The sequence below is a fragment of the Tamandua tetradactyla genome, chromosome 23, assembly GCF_023851605.1.
Source record: "Tamandua tetradactyla isolate mTamTet1 chromosome 23, mTamTet1.pri, whole genome shotgun sequence".
In the NCBI taxonomy this organism is placed as follows: domain Eukaryota; kingdom Metazoa; phylum Chordata; class Mammalia; order Pilosa; family Myrmecophagidae; genus Tamandua; species Tamandua tetradactyla.
In genome coordinates this window covers 35,951,663-35,966,100 of record NC_135349.1, presented here as the reverse complement: position 1 = coordinate 35,966,100, position 14,438 = coordinate 35,951,663, and the positions used below count along the sequence as shown (strand labels likewise).

Below are 14,438 nucleotides of genomic sequence, written 5' to 3'. Positions count from 1 at the left end.
ACTATAGCAAGACAAATATCATGAAATTAAAGATTTTGCCCCTCAAAGAATTTTGAAGATACTTGTATGGCATATAAACTTATTAAACCATCCATTAGACTACTTTATTTTTTTTGCTTACTCGATAACTATTCAATTTGATTCTCTAGTGCTTCCCATTTGTTGATGTCTTAGAGGTTTTTCATTGGGTTGATGTTTTTAAAGTAAGCCTGAACTTTTTTGTTGTTGTTGTCATCCGCAGATGAAAACAATGTATTTGGTTTGGAAGATAATGCAATTGGAAAATTTTTAATTGCAATGGCTGTCACAGGATTTGTTTATTTCCTCTTGGTTTTCTTTATGGAGAACATTTCATGGAGACTGAAAAGCATTGTTCATCATAATATTTTCTTTCCAGTCTACAAGATACTTAATAGGGTGAGTAACTGCATGGAGCGCGAGACAACTCTAAGACCAAAAACATGACCCTACAAATGCCTAAACTCGATCACTGGATATGGGATAATAAATCAATGCACAGTGTCTAGGATTCATGTGAATCAGAGACTTTTCAACATAGGTTGAACTGTGTGGTCTATAAACATTTTGGCCTCTAACAGTCAGAGCATGATATTTTTATGGATAATAGAAAGCATACCTTTGAACATCTGTGTCAAGAAAAGCATTCCCTCCCAAAACTGCTCATTCCTCCTAATTTAGCCCCTAGATATTTTCAACAAACTACCAATTCTATAGACTGAAGCAATAAATAGCAAGGCTCTACAGCAGTGTTTTCAAACTTTAGCATTTATCAGAATCGCCTGATAAACACAAATTACAGTATAAATTTCTAGTTCCCTTCTCCTAAGTTTCTTATTTAAGAGATCTAGAATGAGTCCTAAAAATTTGCCTATGTAACATATTCCCAGATGATTCTTGTGCTACTGCTCCCTACTTTGAGAGACATTCTCTGCAGTATTTTCAGAGGAAAGAATATTTTGGGGCAAAAGGGCCTTCTCTTGTGACCTGGTTTTCTGTAGTGTGAGTAAGCATTCACCCAATGGTACTGACTGTCTGGTATGTGTTTGTAATGAATATCTATTACTCCAGCAAGACAAAAGATCTATTCCTACTTCCTTTTCCAACTCCTACACAGAATTTATACTTCTGTAACCAAAGCTTGCCTACATGCAAGAAGTCGAAGAACTTTTGTCTAGGACAGAAAAGTTGACTTTTTCTTGCCTTGGGCATTTAAAAACTATTACATAAGCCTTTGTATTGTGTTTCACACATCTCCAGGTCTGCAGGAAAAAGACAGATTAATGAAAATGGAGTGATATTGAAGAATAATATTGAGTAATATTTGACTGGAAAGTCCCTTTAGAACAACTAATATTTCTCAGTTTATTTTGAGAGATATGTATGTATAAAAGATAAAGGCTGGCAAGAGAATATTTGATTTCTAGCTTGGACTATAGAATGAAACCCTTGTATAGAACTAGTCTGAAACATATTGAGGATGCCATTACCTAAAATAGATTTATCTTCGTGCCACAAGACCAAAGTAGATGAAATTGCAAAGTAGATGAAATGCAAATAAGTTAAATCAGAAATGAGATGAGGGTCATTACCACAAACCCTGAAGAAATAAAAAAGATTATAAGAGATACCATGAACAACTGTATGCCAACAAACTAGACAACTTAGATGAAATGGACAATTTCTTAGAAGCACTAGAACAAAGTATACTGACTCTGAAGAAATAAAAAAGATTATAAGAGATACCGTGAACAACTGTATGCCAACAAACTAGACAACTTAGATGAAATGGACAATTTCTTAGAAGCACTAGAACAAAGTATACTGACTCTGAAGAAATAAAAAAGATTATAAGAGATACCGTGAACAACTGTATGCCAACAAACTAGACAACTTGGATGAAATGGACAATTTCTTAGAAGCACTAGAACAAAGTATACTGACTCAAGAAGAAATAGAACACCTCAACAAATCAGTCACAAGTGAGAAAGTGGATCAGCCATCAAACCTCCCTATAAAGAAAAGCCCAGGACCTGATGGCTTCACAAGGGAATCAGTCATTCTGAGAAAAATTAACACCATTCCTTTTCAAGCTTTTCCAAAAAAACTGAAGAACAGAGAACACTGTCTAATTCATTTTTTGAAGCTAAAATCACTCTAACCTTATATACATACTACAAAAAAAGGAAAACTACAGACCAATCTCCCTAATGAATAAAGATTAAAAGGGGAAATGTTAGATTGTATACATGTTAACAGGATAAAAATTAAAATATATTTTTTTAAATCCTTGGAACTACAGTACACAAACATGAGCCCTAAATATATGATGGACTTTAATTAATAGCACAGTTGTAAAAATATGCTATCATTAATTGTAACAAATGATCCACACCAGTGCAGGGTATTGGTGGTAGGTGGTGGGTGGATCCTGTATTTTATGCCGTGATTGCTCTGTAAAGCCACAACTTCTCTAAAAAAAATTGCTAAATAAAAAGTGAATATGGAAAAAGCAATTTTATATCTGTTTACTAGCCAAAAAAAGAAACGTAAAATTGTCCCATTTATATAGCATAAAAACATTAAATACTTAATAAATCTTTAAAAAGATATGCACTACCTCTACACTGAAACTTACATGATGTTATTGAGAAATTAAAGAAAACCTAAATAAATGAAAAATATACATATTCATGCTTTGGAAAACTCAATAGTGGGAAGTTGACAGTTTCCCTCAAATTGATCTAAAAATTCAATGCAGTTCCAAAATAAATCTTAGCAGATTTATCTTACTGTGTGTGTGTGTATGTGTGTGACTGTGTGTGTAAACGGAAAGGCTGATTCTAAAATTTATATGCAAATGTAAAGTGCCAAGAATAGCCAAGGGATTTTTGAGATAGAACACAAGTGCTATACTGATTACTATCAATATTGTTTATAAACTATAGTTATGAAGACAAATAGGCTCATAGAATAATGTATCAGAAAAGAATAGTTTTTCTCACCATGTAATCATCAGCATCAACTAGAAAGTCACTGGAAATGCAAATTCTCGGATCCTAACTCAGACCTACTGAATCAGAAGTTTTGAGGATATGATGCATTATTCAGCATTTTATCAAATCATCCAAATGATTCTGGTGCATGCTAAAGTTTGAGAATCACTGGAACACAATATCCAGATATGGTCACACTAATATGTAGTTACCTGATTTATGGCAAAGTTGACACCCAATGCAGTGGGGAAAGAATATTCTTCTTAATAAATGGTGCTGATTCAGTTGAATATCAATATAGAAACTAATAAACTTTGATTGCCCCTTCACTCTAATTAGATAGAATATAGATTTAGAATTCCTCTGTAGATCTAAATGTGAATGGTAACACAATAAAGATTTTAGGGCAAAAGCATATAAAATACCTTTATAATAGTGAAGGCAAGACTTACGATTATCAAAAGACAACTAAGTGAAAAAGGAAGCCACAGAGTAGAAGATTTTTAAGTACCTACAACTGTCAAACGACTCTTTTCCAGAATGCATATAGAAATGTTACAGTATAAAAATGACAGCCCAATTTTAAAATGGGAAAAAGATTTGGACAGTGACTTCACCAAAAAAGTATATCCAAATATCATTATAAAAGTGTTACATTCAGTATTCCTGAAAACCTTAAAGAATACCCAGGGCCTGTCTGAGGCTCTATAAAAGTTACATTCACTAAGTTTGTTTTTCAGAAACTTAAAACCTCCAGATTGTTCCAGTGCCAGATAAGCCCTGAAACCCAAAGGTACCAGGTTCTCCAAGAATTTCAACTGGTTGCATCCCCCTACCCCATAGTGTCAACACCTCTTTTCAACATGAAAAAGCTAGAACGGTCAGTGTCCAAATATCCCTGAAGACTGGGAGAAAGATCAAATGAGAGGGAGGAGTTGTAACAGAGAAGATGAGATCTAACAAATGTTTGTGACTACTGAATCATTAAATTGATATTTCATATTAGTCTCTAGTGTATTAGAACAGCCAAAAGGAAATACGTGAAATTGTGGAACTGTAACCCATACTGTACTTTGAAAGTTGCTTTATAACTACTTGTTAAACTGTACTTTGAAATGTATCACTTTTCTGTATCTATATTTCACAATAAAATGTTTAAAAACATGCAGCTCAGACAGTTCTTATGCAAAGCTGTCCCTGAATCCTTCTCTTTCTCTCAGAAAAAATAGTTTATCTTTCCCTACACATAGCCTTATTGGTATCCTCTAGGGCATTCTTTATTATATTAACAAATAACTTTTGATTATAATTAATAGTCTCTGTTGTGATTGCAGTTTTTCACAAAGTGTATGTTTTGGTAAGAACATGCTTTTTGCTTGTGGCTAGGAGCCTGGTTTCCAAACTATGAATTAGTTGCCTAAAGAACATCTATCTGTATGATTCTTTTTGTTTTGAAAAAATAGGGTTTAGTGTCCACAAATTTATCTGGGGAATCTGAAGATGAAGATGTAGAAAGAGAAAGGAAGAGAATCCTGGAGCGGCATCATGAGTTGCTGAATGTCATAGTGGTTATTAAAGAACTCATAAAGGTAATGTCATTCAATGGCCAACATTATGTTGGCTTCATCAACATTTAAGAGCATGTCATTGGTGTCAAGTGCTCATTGTGTTTCTTTATGATCTAAGGGTGTTCTCCCTAAGAATAGAAAATCTCATGTGAAACTGTCCCAGATAGTGTTCCCTAAGGGTCTGAGCAATTGATGACACTTGACTTATGAGTAGTCTACAGTATATTGTGCTTTCCCGGATATTTTTTTAGATATATTTTACACTTCCACCTGTTCTGGCTGTGAGAAATATTTCTCTTGCAATTGAAACGAGGGAGTGTTTTGGATTGCTTGGACTAAATGGAGCTGGAAAAACCACTACCTTTGAAATTCTGACTGGCGAGGAGACTGCTACCTCTGGGGATGTGTTCATTGATGGCTATAGCACCACCAAACATATCCGAAAGGTAAGACACCATTGCTGTCAAAGATATAAGAAACATGATGACTTGGGAGTAAGATTGAGACAGGTGACTGGAGTTCAGAGACATGAATCAGTGTATCCATTGATATTGAATGCTGTTGGCACAGCCAGTGGAATCTAGAGGGAGAAATACATTTTTGAAAGATGATGGAGGCAATAAGACAGCACTACCATGAGAATCAAAGATGAGAGTGTCTTTTATGTCCTTTGAAACTAAGGCAGATTCTCTTGAAAGGTCATCTAACATATGCTAAACAAGGCACTTGGACTGCAAAAATAAATAAAGACACCTGTCCCTTAGGAGTTCACATTTTTGTTGGGAAATTACACAAAGGAACTGACCATTATGATATTACATGTTGATTCTTATGACAAAGGGATTCACAGGGTGATTAATGGGAGCATAAATGAGGGAACCTAACCTTGTTTGGGGTTGGAGGGTAGACAGAGAAAATGTCTTAGAGGAGGTGAAATTTGAGAAATATTGCAAGGATAGAGTTGGCCAGCTGACTTACATCAGATTTCCTGAAAACATACTCTGAAATGGAAAACTGCACACAGAAAGTTTACAAAGGAGTGCTTTTAAAACTGGTAGGATGAGATTAACTAGATGAAGAAGGGACTGCAGGAATAGGACTGACTACATAATGAGCCTGAAGAATGGCACTTATTCCATATGACTAAAGTAGAAAGTACTCATTTAGGGGAGGATGGATGGGGAACTGATCTTGATGGATATATATTAAATGCAAATTAATGGAGTATTAACCTCAAGTTTATTGGGGGGATTTTTAAAGGCCATTAAACAGGAAAGTGAAATGACCACCTTGGCATCTTAGAAAGTTTGTAACAGTAGAAGTATAGAAAGGACTGCAACAGGATGAGCCTTGCAGCAGGAAGAATTGTTAGGAGGTACTTTCAGTTATCCAGGTGAGTCATAATTAGGGCATAAGCTAAGGCAGTGATTGTGGGGATAAGGAGATGGTTTTGAAACATAATTTTAAAAAAAGAAAGAAAGAAAACTAACAGGATTAAGTATTTGGTTTGAGTGTGATATGTAAGAGAGAAAGCGGTTTTTAACCTAAACTAATGAATGGTGACAATTTTGTTACCAAGACTGCGAATAGAGGAAGATAAGGTTTTCAGGAGAAAGTGTGGAGATATTGAATAGGTGCTGTCCGTGAAGCATCCAGAATGGAAAGACCCAGGAGGCAATTGGAAGTTATGCCATGAACTCAAATGGATTCATCAAAGTAGGTGAAATTTAAACCATAGAAGTATAATGAATAACCAGTGGAGTATCTTGAATCAGGTAAGAGGAGGTACATGGACTTAACCCTGGGGGATACAAAGAGTTCAGATATTATGAGCAGAGGAAGAGGAACTGGAAAATAAAATTGAGAAAAAGGAGTAACATTATTAAGAGGAAAGCTTTGAAAGAATGATATCAGAGAAGCTAAATGAGGCCGCCTGTTGCAAAGGCTCAAAATGGAGTTCAGCAAATCTGAGTAAGTTATTACAGGGTGCAGCTTGAATATTTTCTCTGAGGCAATGACAAATAGGGATTCAAGTTCCCTTTTATAAGGTCTGAAATGGCAGCTTTAGTGAAGAAAGATCTGATAAAGGTAACAACTTGGTAAAATTGACATGAGAAGTCCTTACCAGAGATTATAACTCTTGAAGATCTGTAGCAGGGAAAACTTTCCAGTGCTCTCAATACAACATGAGATTTGGATGAGATTCTAGAAGACTCCTAGGTGGCCCATGAGCTCTGCATTACAGCACTGCCTCTCCCTTGTGACTTAGACCCAACAGTCATTCAACCGATGGTAAGTTATTGAACTGAAAAACTTTAGATTCAGTATGGTAGCCTGAATACATTTACACATTGGTTAACATGGACCATCAATATATATACAAACATGGAGGTTATGCATTGCAGTCTTTTGGCAGAGAAAGCAAAACATCATATTGTAGTTTAGTTCTCTGGAGTAGTGTAATTCACAGCCTGTGCAACCATATGAAATAAAGCTGTAAAATTGCCCTTTTTCCCTCCCCACATAGATGACGAAAGCAATATAAAAATAAGAAAAATTTAAAGCAAATGTATAAAATAGACTGGTATCAACAGACAAAAAACTTTGAGGAATGTATCAAGCCAGAAGGAGGAAGAATTTAATTCATGAAGAACCCAATAGGAATTTCACACTAAAACATCTTAAAGGAATTTGTGTAAACTATCTGCTTCCACCCTTCTACAGTGCAAAGTGACCTCTTCCTATCTTCAGGTCTTTTAAACATCCTTCAATATTTTTTAGTACTTTTCTCCATCTTTTACAATCACACTAGATTAATTTCTCTGAATCTTTTGGGTTTTGTTTCCATTGAATCTGTTGATTTTTTGATATGTTGATCCAATATCCAGACACTTAGCTGAACTTACCTGAAGTTTATCTTAGTTTATCTCTGGAGACAATCTTGCCATCAGCAAATAATGTCAATTTTGCTTTTCCTTGCAGTTTTTCCACCTCATTTTTTCTTGTGTTATTGCATAGTTAAGAAAACATCAGTGATGCCAGATATCCATGTCTTGTTTCCTGTTGCCTATGAAATTTCAACTTTTTATATTGTAATTGGTAACTAACCTTTATATATTTAAGAAAATTAGTTTCAATTCCTGTTTTGTTAAGAGCATTAAATTTTACAAATTGCTATTTTTGGCCTCTAATGAAATGGTTATATATTTTTCTCCTTGAAATCACTAATGTTTATTAACAGTTTCATTTTTTCCATGGGAAAATTATTGTATTACTTTGGAGTGAGAAAGGCCTTTTTAACTGACACAAAAAATAGGACTCATCAGAGAAAAGATTGATTAGCTCAGTAACAATAACAACAAAAGGCATCGCAAAATCTACCATAAAGTAAAAAAAAAAAAGAATGAAATAACTGTAACCATATAAATTAATTTATCTGCTTAGTTATATATATTACCTAACATGTGAAAAATCTTTAACAAACTGGCAAGAAAAAGATAAAACATCAAAATAGAAAAACTAGCAAAGGATAGGAAAAAACATCTCTTTTCAAAGTTCTTCCTAAGAGTGAGGAAATATATTCTAGAAGCTTCCAGTAGCCTTTCCTTCACATTAGCCAGAATTGGATAATGTGTTTTTCATATGCTTATCAGTAGCACAGGATAGGTATTTATTATTATGGGTTTTGTCACACATCTAATAGATATTGGAGAGATAATTTTTGTCCTTACCTGAGCTGCTTTGAGTTTGCTGTGTTTGTGTGAGTCTTGAACCCCAGTCAGATTTCAGCAGAAACTGTACATAATAGTCTTATGTCCTGCATCATATGGACTCTACACTGCCTCTCCAAACAAACAAACAAACATACAAAACATAACACCATGTAATTCCTTCTTTCAAGATTTTACTTCTCTCCAGAATCTACCTTCGTATGTTTCCACTCTGGTACCTTCAGAATATATTTTATCTAGCATTCACAGTTTTATCTTCAGGAGATAAGTTCTCATGTGGTCATTACACATCCTTTTACTCTTGATCCATTTATTTCTTTATATTTGAAATACATTTCTTCTAGAGAGCATTGAGTTGGGTGTTGCTTTTTCATCTAGGCTGACAGACAGACTTTGCCTTTTAATTGGATCTTTAGAGCATTCATATTTAATGCAATTAAAGAAATAGCTGCTACCTAGCTATTTCTGCCGCGTCATTTTTGTTCTTCTTTTCCTGCTTTTATTTGGAGTAATTTTAAAAATTCGCTTTATCTCCTCTATTGGTTTGATTGTTTTATTAGCTATAACTCTTTTTATTATAGTTGTTTTAAGGTTTACGCTATGAATATTTAGCTCATCATGGTCTACCTTTGGATAATATTTATCCTACTGCATTTATAAGTTTCCCTCCCATCTTTTGTGCTATAGCTGTCATATATTTTACTTTTATACATTACAAGCTCCACAATACATCATTTTCCTTTAGTCAGTTATCTTTTAAAAGAGATTAAAAACTGAGAAAAATTTTTAAAATATTTACCCAAATACTACTTTCATGCTATTCATTCCTTTGTATATATATCCAAATTTCCATCTTTTATCATTCTTAAACATTTCTTATAGGGATGATTTGCTGGAAGTTGTCAGTTCCTTTTTTTCTATAAAATCTTTATTTGCCTTCATTTTTTTTTTTCCCCATGGGCAGGCACAGGGAACTGAACCTGGGTCCTCTGGCATGGCAGGCAAGAATTCTTGCCTGCTGAGCCACCGTGGCCCTCCCACCTTCATTTTTTAAGAAATACTTTTAGCTGGGTATGGAATTTTATATTGTTAGCTTTCTTCGTTCAATTAATCAAAGATGTCCTTTCATTGTTATCTGATGGCTTCTGATGAAAGTCTGTTGTTACTCATCTTTTTTTCTCTGTATGTAATGTATCTTTTTCTTTCTGGCTCCTTTAAAGAATCCCTCATTTTTACAGAAATTTGATTTTAACTTTGTTTTCTTTGCTTTTCCTTCTTGAAGTTTGTTGGGATTCTTGGCTCAGTGTTTTTATAGATTTCATTAAATTTGGAAAAATTTAACCATTATTTCTTAAAAATTGTTTTGACCACTGTCATCTAATGTTGTGTAACAAGCCATGCCATACTTAGTGACATAAAACCGCAGCTATCTTTTACGTTCACAGATTCTGTGGGTCAAGAACTTGGAATAGACACAGCAGAGAAATGTTTGCTGTTCCACAGTGTTAATCTTAATTAGGGACAATTAAATGGCAGCAGGTGCCTTGAGGCCGAGAACTGGAATTATCTGAAGGCTCAGCTGGGCTGGTGATAAGACGGCTTCCTCACATGTCCAGCAGATGATGCTGGATATTGACCAGAGCACCTCTATGGCCTCTTTATGTGGCCTGTCAGCTTCCTCACACCATAGCTGACTTTCTCCAAAGGAAACAGAAAGATGGGAGGAGAGAGAAATTGAGAAACCGAATTGCCTCCTCTAACCCAGCTTTGGAAGTCACATAGCATCACTTCCAATGTACTCTACCTGTCAAAGCATCCAAGAAGAAGAGGCTTGGACCACTAGACCATACCCCTAAGGTGAGGCACATCAAAATCTCACTGTAAGAAGAACATGTTGTAGGGAAAATATTGTCATGACTATTTAGGAATATACAATTTGTGACCCTGTTTCCCTTTCTAAGACTCTGGTGACAAATATTTAAAGCTACTTGATATTGTCCCACAGGTCACTGAAGTCTTGTTCGTTGATTTCAGTCTTTATTCTCTGAGTACTTCATTTTGAATAGTTTTTATTGCTATGTCTTAAGTTAATTGACCTTTTTTCTGCAGTGTGTAATCTGTTGTTAATCATAAACACATAAATTTTCATTTCAGATATTGTATTTTTCATTTTATTGCATTTGATTCTTTTCAATATCTTCCACTTCTCACATCACTGCATTCATAGTTTCCTTTATATCCTTGAACATGTTTATACTAATTTTAATAGCTGCTTTAAAGTTCTGTTCTGCTAATGGCAGCCTCTCTATTCTTTCTGAGGCTGAAGTAATGGGTCACATTTTCCTGCTTCTTTTCATTTCTCTCATTGTATGCCAGACATAGTAAATTTTACATTTTGCCTTACTGATTGCTGTAATTTGTTGTGTTCCTTCAAGAGGGTTGAGTCATTTATGGCAGATAGCTCAGTAACTTATAGATCAGCTTGATCTTTTGAAGCCTGTTTTCAGATTTTTTAGAGTGGGTATAGAGTAGATTTTACTGGAGAGATGATTTGTCCTTGTACTCTCAGACTAATTTATTGCTAAGAGTAAGAGTTTATTGTATGTCTTATGCATTCAATTATGTCTCTCGGCAATAGCTAGTGTGAAAATCAGTAAGCTCGGGGATTGTTTGTTTTATAGCTCCCCAGTACCTTGTTCTTTCTCTAGCAGTTGTTCTTTGCCAACTCTGCAGATGATCTATAGTTTAGCCATTCACATGTTGAAAAAAATTTGGGTTATTTCCAGGTTTGAGAGCAGCTATAAATATTTGTGCACAGTTTTCCACATGAACAAAAGTTTAATTCCCCTAAGAATTTGCTAGGAATGAATTTGCTATGTCATGTGATAAGTGGAGCTAAATTTTAAGACTTCCCCATCCTCTGTGCCTCTAATCTCCGTCAGTGGTAGGGACCTGCCCCATCTAGGAATCCAATGGTTGCAGCAGTGGGCCTCCATGGGCGGACAATCACCCTATGACCATATTAACTGCAGCATGGACTCCCAAGAATGCACAACACTGACTGGCTCTGTTGGCTATAAGTGTCCAGACAGCTCTAATTCCAAGAAGTATTCATTCCTTAAAGGGACCTGTGCTGGTTTGAAGATGTCATGTGCCCCAGAAAAACCATGCTCTTTTAATCCATTCTTGTATGTGCAGACCCATTGTGGGTAAGATCTTTTGATTAGGTTGTTTCCAATGGTTGTTTCCATTGTGACCTACCCAATTAAGGTGGGTCTTAATCCTTTTACTGGAGTCTTCTATGAAGAAAACTAAAAACATGAAACACAGAGAGACAGATACAAAGAGCAGAGAGATGAAACCAAGTAAAGAACATGGACAGAGAAATGTCCCTGAGATGCAAAGAGAGGACCTGCAGATACAGAGAGCTCAGAGAGGTGTCCTTGGAAAAGCAAGCAAGGACACACAGAACCTGAAACCAATGGGACCTGGGAGCAAAGGACAGTAGTTATCTTTCCATGTAACAGAGGAACCCTGATGCCACTGGCCTTTCTTCCGTGAAGGTACCTTGGTTGATGTCTTAATTTGGACATTTCCATGGCCTTAGAGTTGTACTTTGTAACCTAATACATCTCCACTGAAAAAGCCAACCCATTTCTGGTGTATTGCATTCCAGTAAATTTAGCAAACCAAAACGATCTACCCAAGAAATCACAGTCTTGGGGAGTGGAGGGGAAGATTATTAGAAGGGGTAATTACCTCCCTAACTACTAAATTGACCCACTTTTGCTAAAAGATGCTTATACCTGGTTGTGCCCCTGAGATTATCCCTTTCCCATAATTGTAATAGACTTCAGTCAGCAGGTAAACTCATGAAACAACCCAAGGCTTTTACCCGGTTGGTGGGTGCCACCTAGTGGTAAACAGTTGACTTTCTCCTACTGATGCAGGTCATAAATACACCATAGTACTAGCTGAGACAAGACTCTGAAGGTCTATGATCTGAAAATAACTGACTTAATTTTTAAAAAGGGGGTGGGGGTGGGGAACCGATTCCTACCATCTTACCTTTGGATTCCCTGGTACCCCTTATGCTTAAAGCCATTACTAATTAGTGGAGGCTAACTATAGACTATAAAGAGTTCAGTAAGACAGTTTTCTTTATTAGCACATCTCTGCATGATACTACCACATTAATGATGCCATTCAAAATAGCATGGGCAGGGTGGGCGGGCCATGGTGGCTCAGTGGCAGAGTTCTTGCCTGCCATGCCAGAGACACGGGTTCGATTTCCAGTCCACGCACTTCCCAAAAACTAAACAAGCAAAACAAACAAACAAAATTTCAACAAATGGTGCTGCAATAATGGGATACTCACGTGAAAAAATAATGAAATGTGACCCCACCATACAGCATACAAAAACAAACAAACAAAAACAGCAACAACAGCATGGACAAATGGCTTGGCATAATAGATTTAATGAACATGTTTTATTCCGTAAAAGTGCCTCAGGAGAGAGTCTATAATTTGCCTTCACCTTTGTTCTGGTTTGCTAACTGCCGGAATGCAACACACCAGGGACTGATTGGCTTTTAATAAAAAGGGATTTATTTTGTCAGTTCTTCAGAGGAAAGGTAGCTAACTTTCCACTGAGGTTCTATCTTACGTGGGAAGGCACAGGGTGGTCTCTGCTGGCCTTCTCTCCAGGCATCTGGGTTCCAACAACTTTCCCCAGGGTGATTTCTTTCTGCATCTCCGAAGGCTTAGGCTGAGCTGCGAGTGCTGGGAAGGGGTATGCTGAGCTGCTTGGGGTGTGCTACGTTGAGCTCTCTCATTCAAGCACCAGCCAATTAAATCAAACATCATTCATTACAGCAGGCACGCCTCCTAGCTGACTGCAGATGTAATCAGCAACAGACGAGGTTCACGCACTATTGGCTTATGTCCACAGCAACAAAACTAGGTGCCTTCACCTGGCCAAGTTGACAACTGAATCTACCACAACGTTTGTGGGACAACAGTACACCTTCTCTCAGTTTCCCACAGATACATGCCTGCCCAGACTTCCACCAGAAACTTGACTCATATCAAACAAGACATGGAGGAGGCACAGGATAATACCAAAGCCAATGAACTACCCAAGCCATGAAACTAGGTGAACCTCATGGAGGGTTAATCTCCAGAACTTTGGTATGAGCCATCCTACCCCTTCTATCAGTGGACATACGAGAGCAAAGTGCATTTCGGCATCATGGGCTATGAAAATGGACTGTAATTGAAGACTCAACACAGCAGAGAGATATTTACACAAGGTCATAGGAACTATAATGCATACCATAAATCTAGACACTGGGCCTATTGTACAGGAGAAATTTGCAGAGGAGAAGGGCTATATCAGAACTGGTAAGTAGATTTCATTGAGTCTCAGGACCTATTTAAATGCTTTATCAGTGGTATATATCCGCGGAGGCCTTCTCTTAGCTTACATAAACGTCAACATTGAGGCTAACATTTCTCCTGTCTCTAATACCACTAGCAACATCTTTTCTAGTTCAGCCAGATTCTGTGATACCATCTGTGACTCATGGATGCTTTTTAAGCCCTATGGGCCACCTTTTACTTCAAGTCATACAAAACCCACTATTCTTAACTAGTACTATAAAAGAATAGGGCATCAGGCTACTATCAGGTCTCACTTAAGGAATGTCAAGAGATATGTGCACCCAATTTCATTGTCAAGATAACCACAACTGCTGCAAACAAATCACAACTGGGGTCATACAGAGATAATACAAACAAACCCTACAGGATTATAGGGATAAAATTGTAGTTTTTATTAATCCTTGGGATGATGACAAAATGTAAACCCTCCAATAATGAATGCCTTTATAACCATTGGCCTCTTTTCCTACTAATTATAAAGATCTCTCTCACTCTCCAATTAAAGCCCCATCTATTGAGGCAGAATGAAATTGCTCTAACCAAGGTGGCCAAGGGCACCTTACCATGGATGCCCTTCATGGTGATTTGAATTGTGTACCTCGGTTTGGACATGTTCTCGGTCCGGATCTGCATTCTAGTGGATGTGGGCTCATTGTAAATCAAATCTCTTCAAGATGTTACT

General features: G+C 36.6%; 1 protein-coding gene across 6 annotated transcripts in view; it reads left to right on the top strand.

The window, feature by feature from the left end:
• The window catches only part of LOC143667404 (phospholipid-transporting ATPase ABCA3-like), a 287,971-nt gene that overhangs the window by 251,121 nt on the left and 22,412 nt on the right, over positions 1-14,438 (top strand). For all 6 annotated transcript variants that reach the window (XM_077141597.1, XM_077141598.1, XM_077141594.1 and 3 more), the window contains 3 exons: positions 242-417; positions 4,478-4,603; positions 4,834-5,028. In XM_077141597.1, coding sequence (XP_076997712.1) covers positions 242-417; positions 4,478-4,603; positions 4,834-5,028 — 497 coding nt within the window. The remainder of the gene's footprint in view (positions 1-241; positions 418-4,477; positions 4,604-4,833; positions 5,029-14,438) is intronic.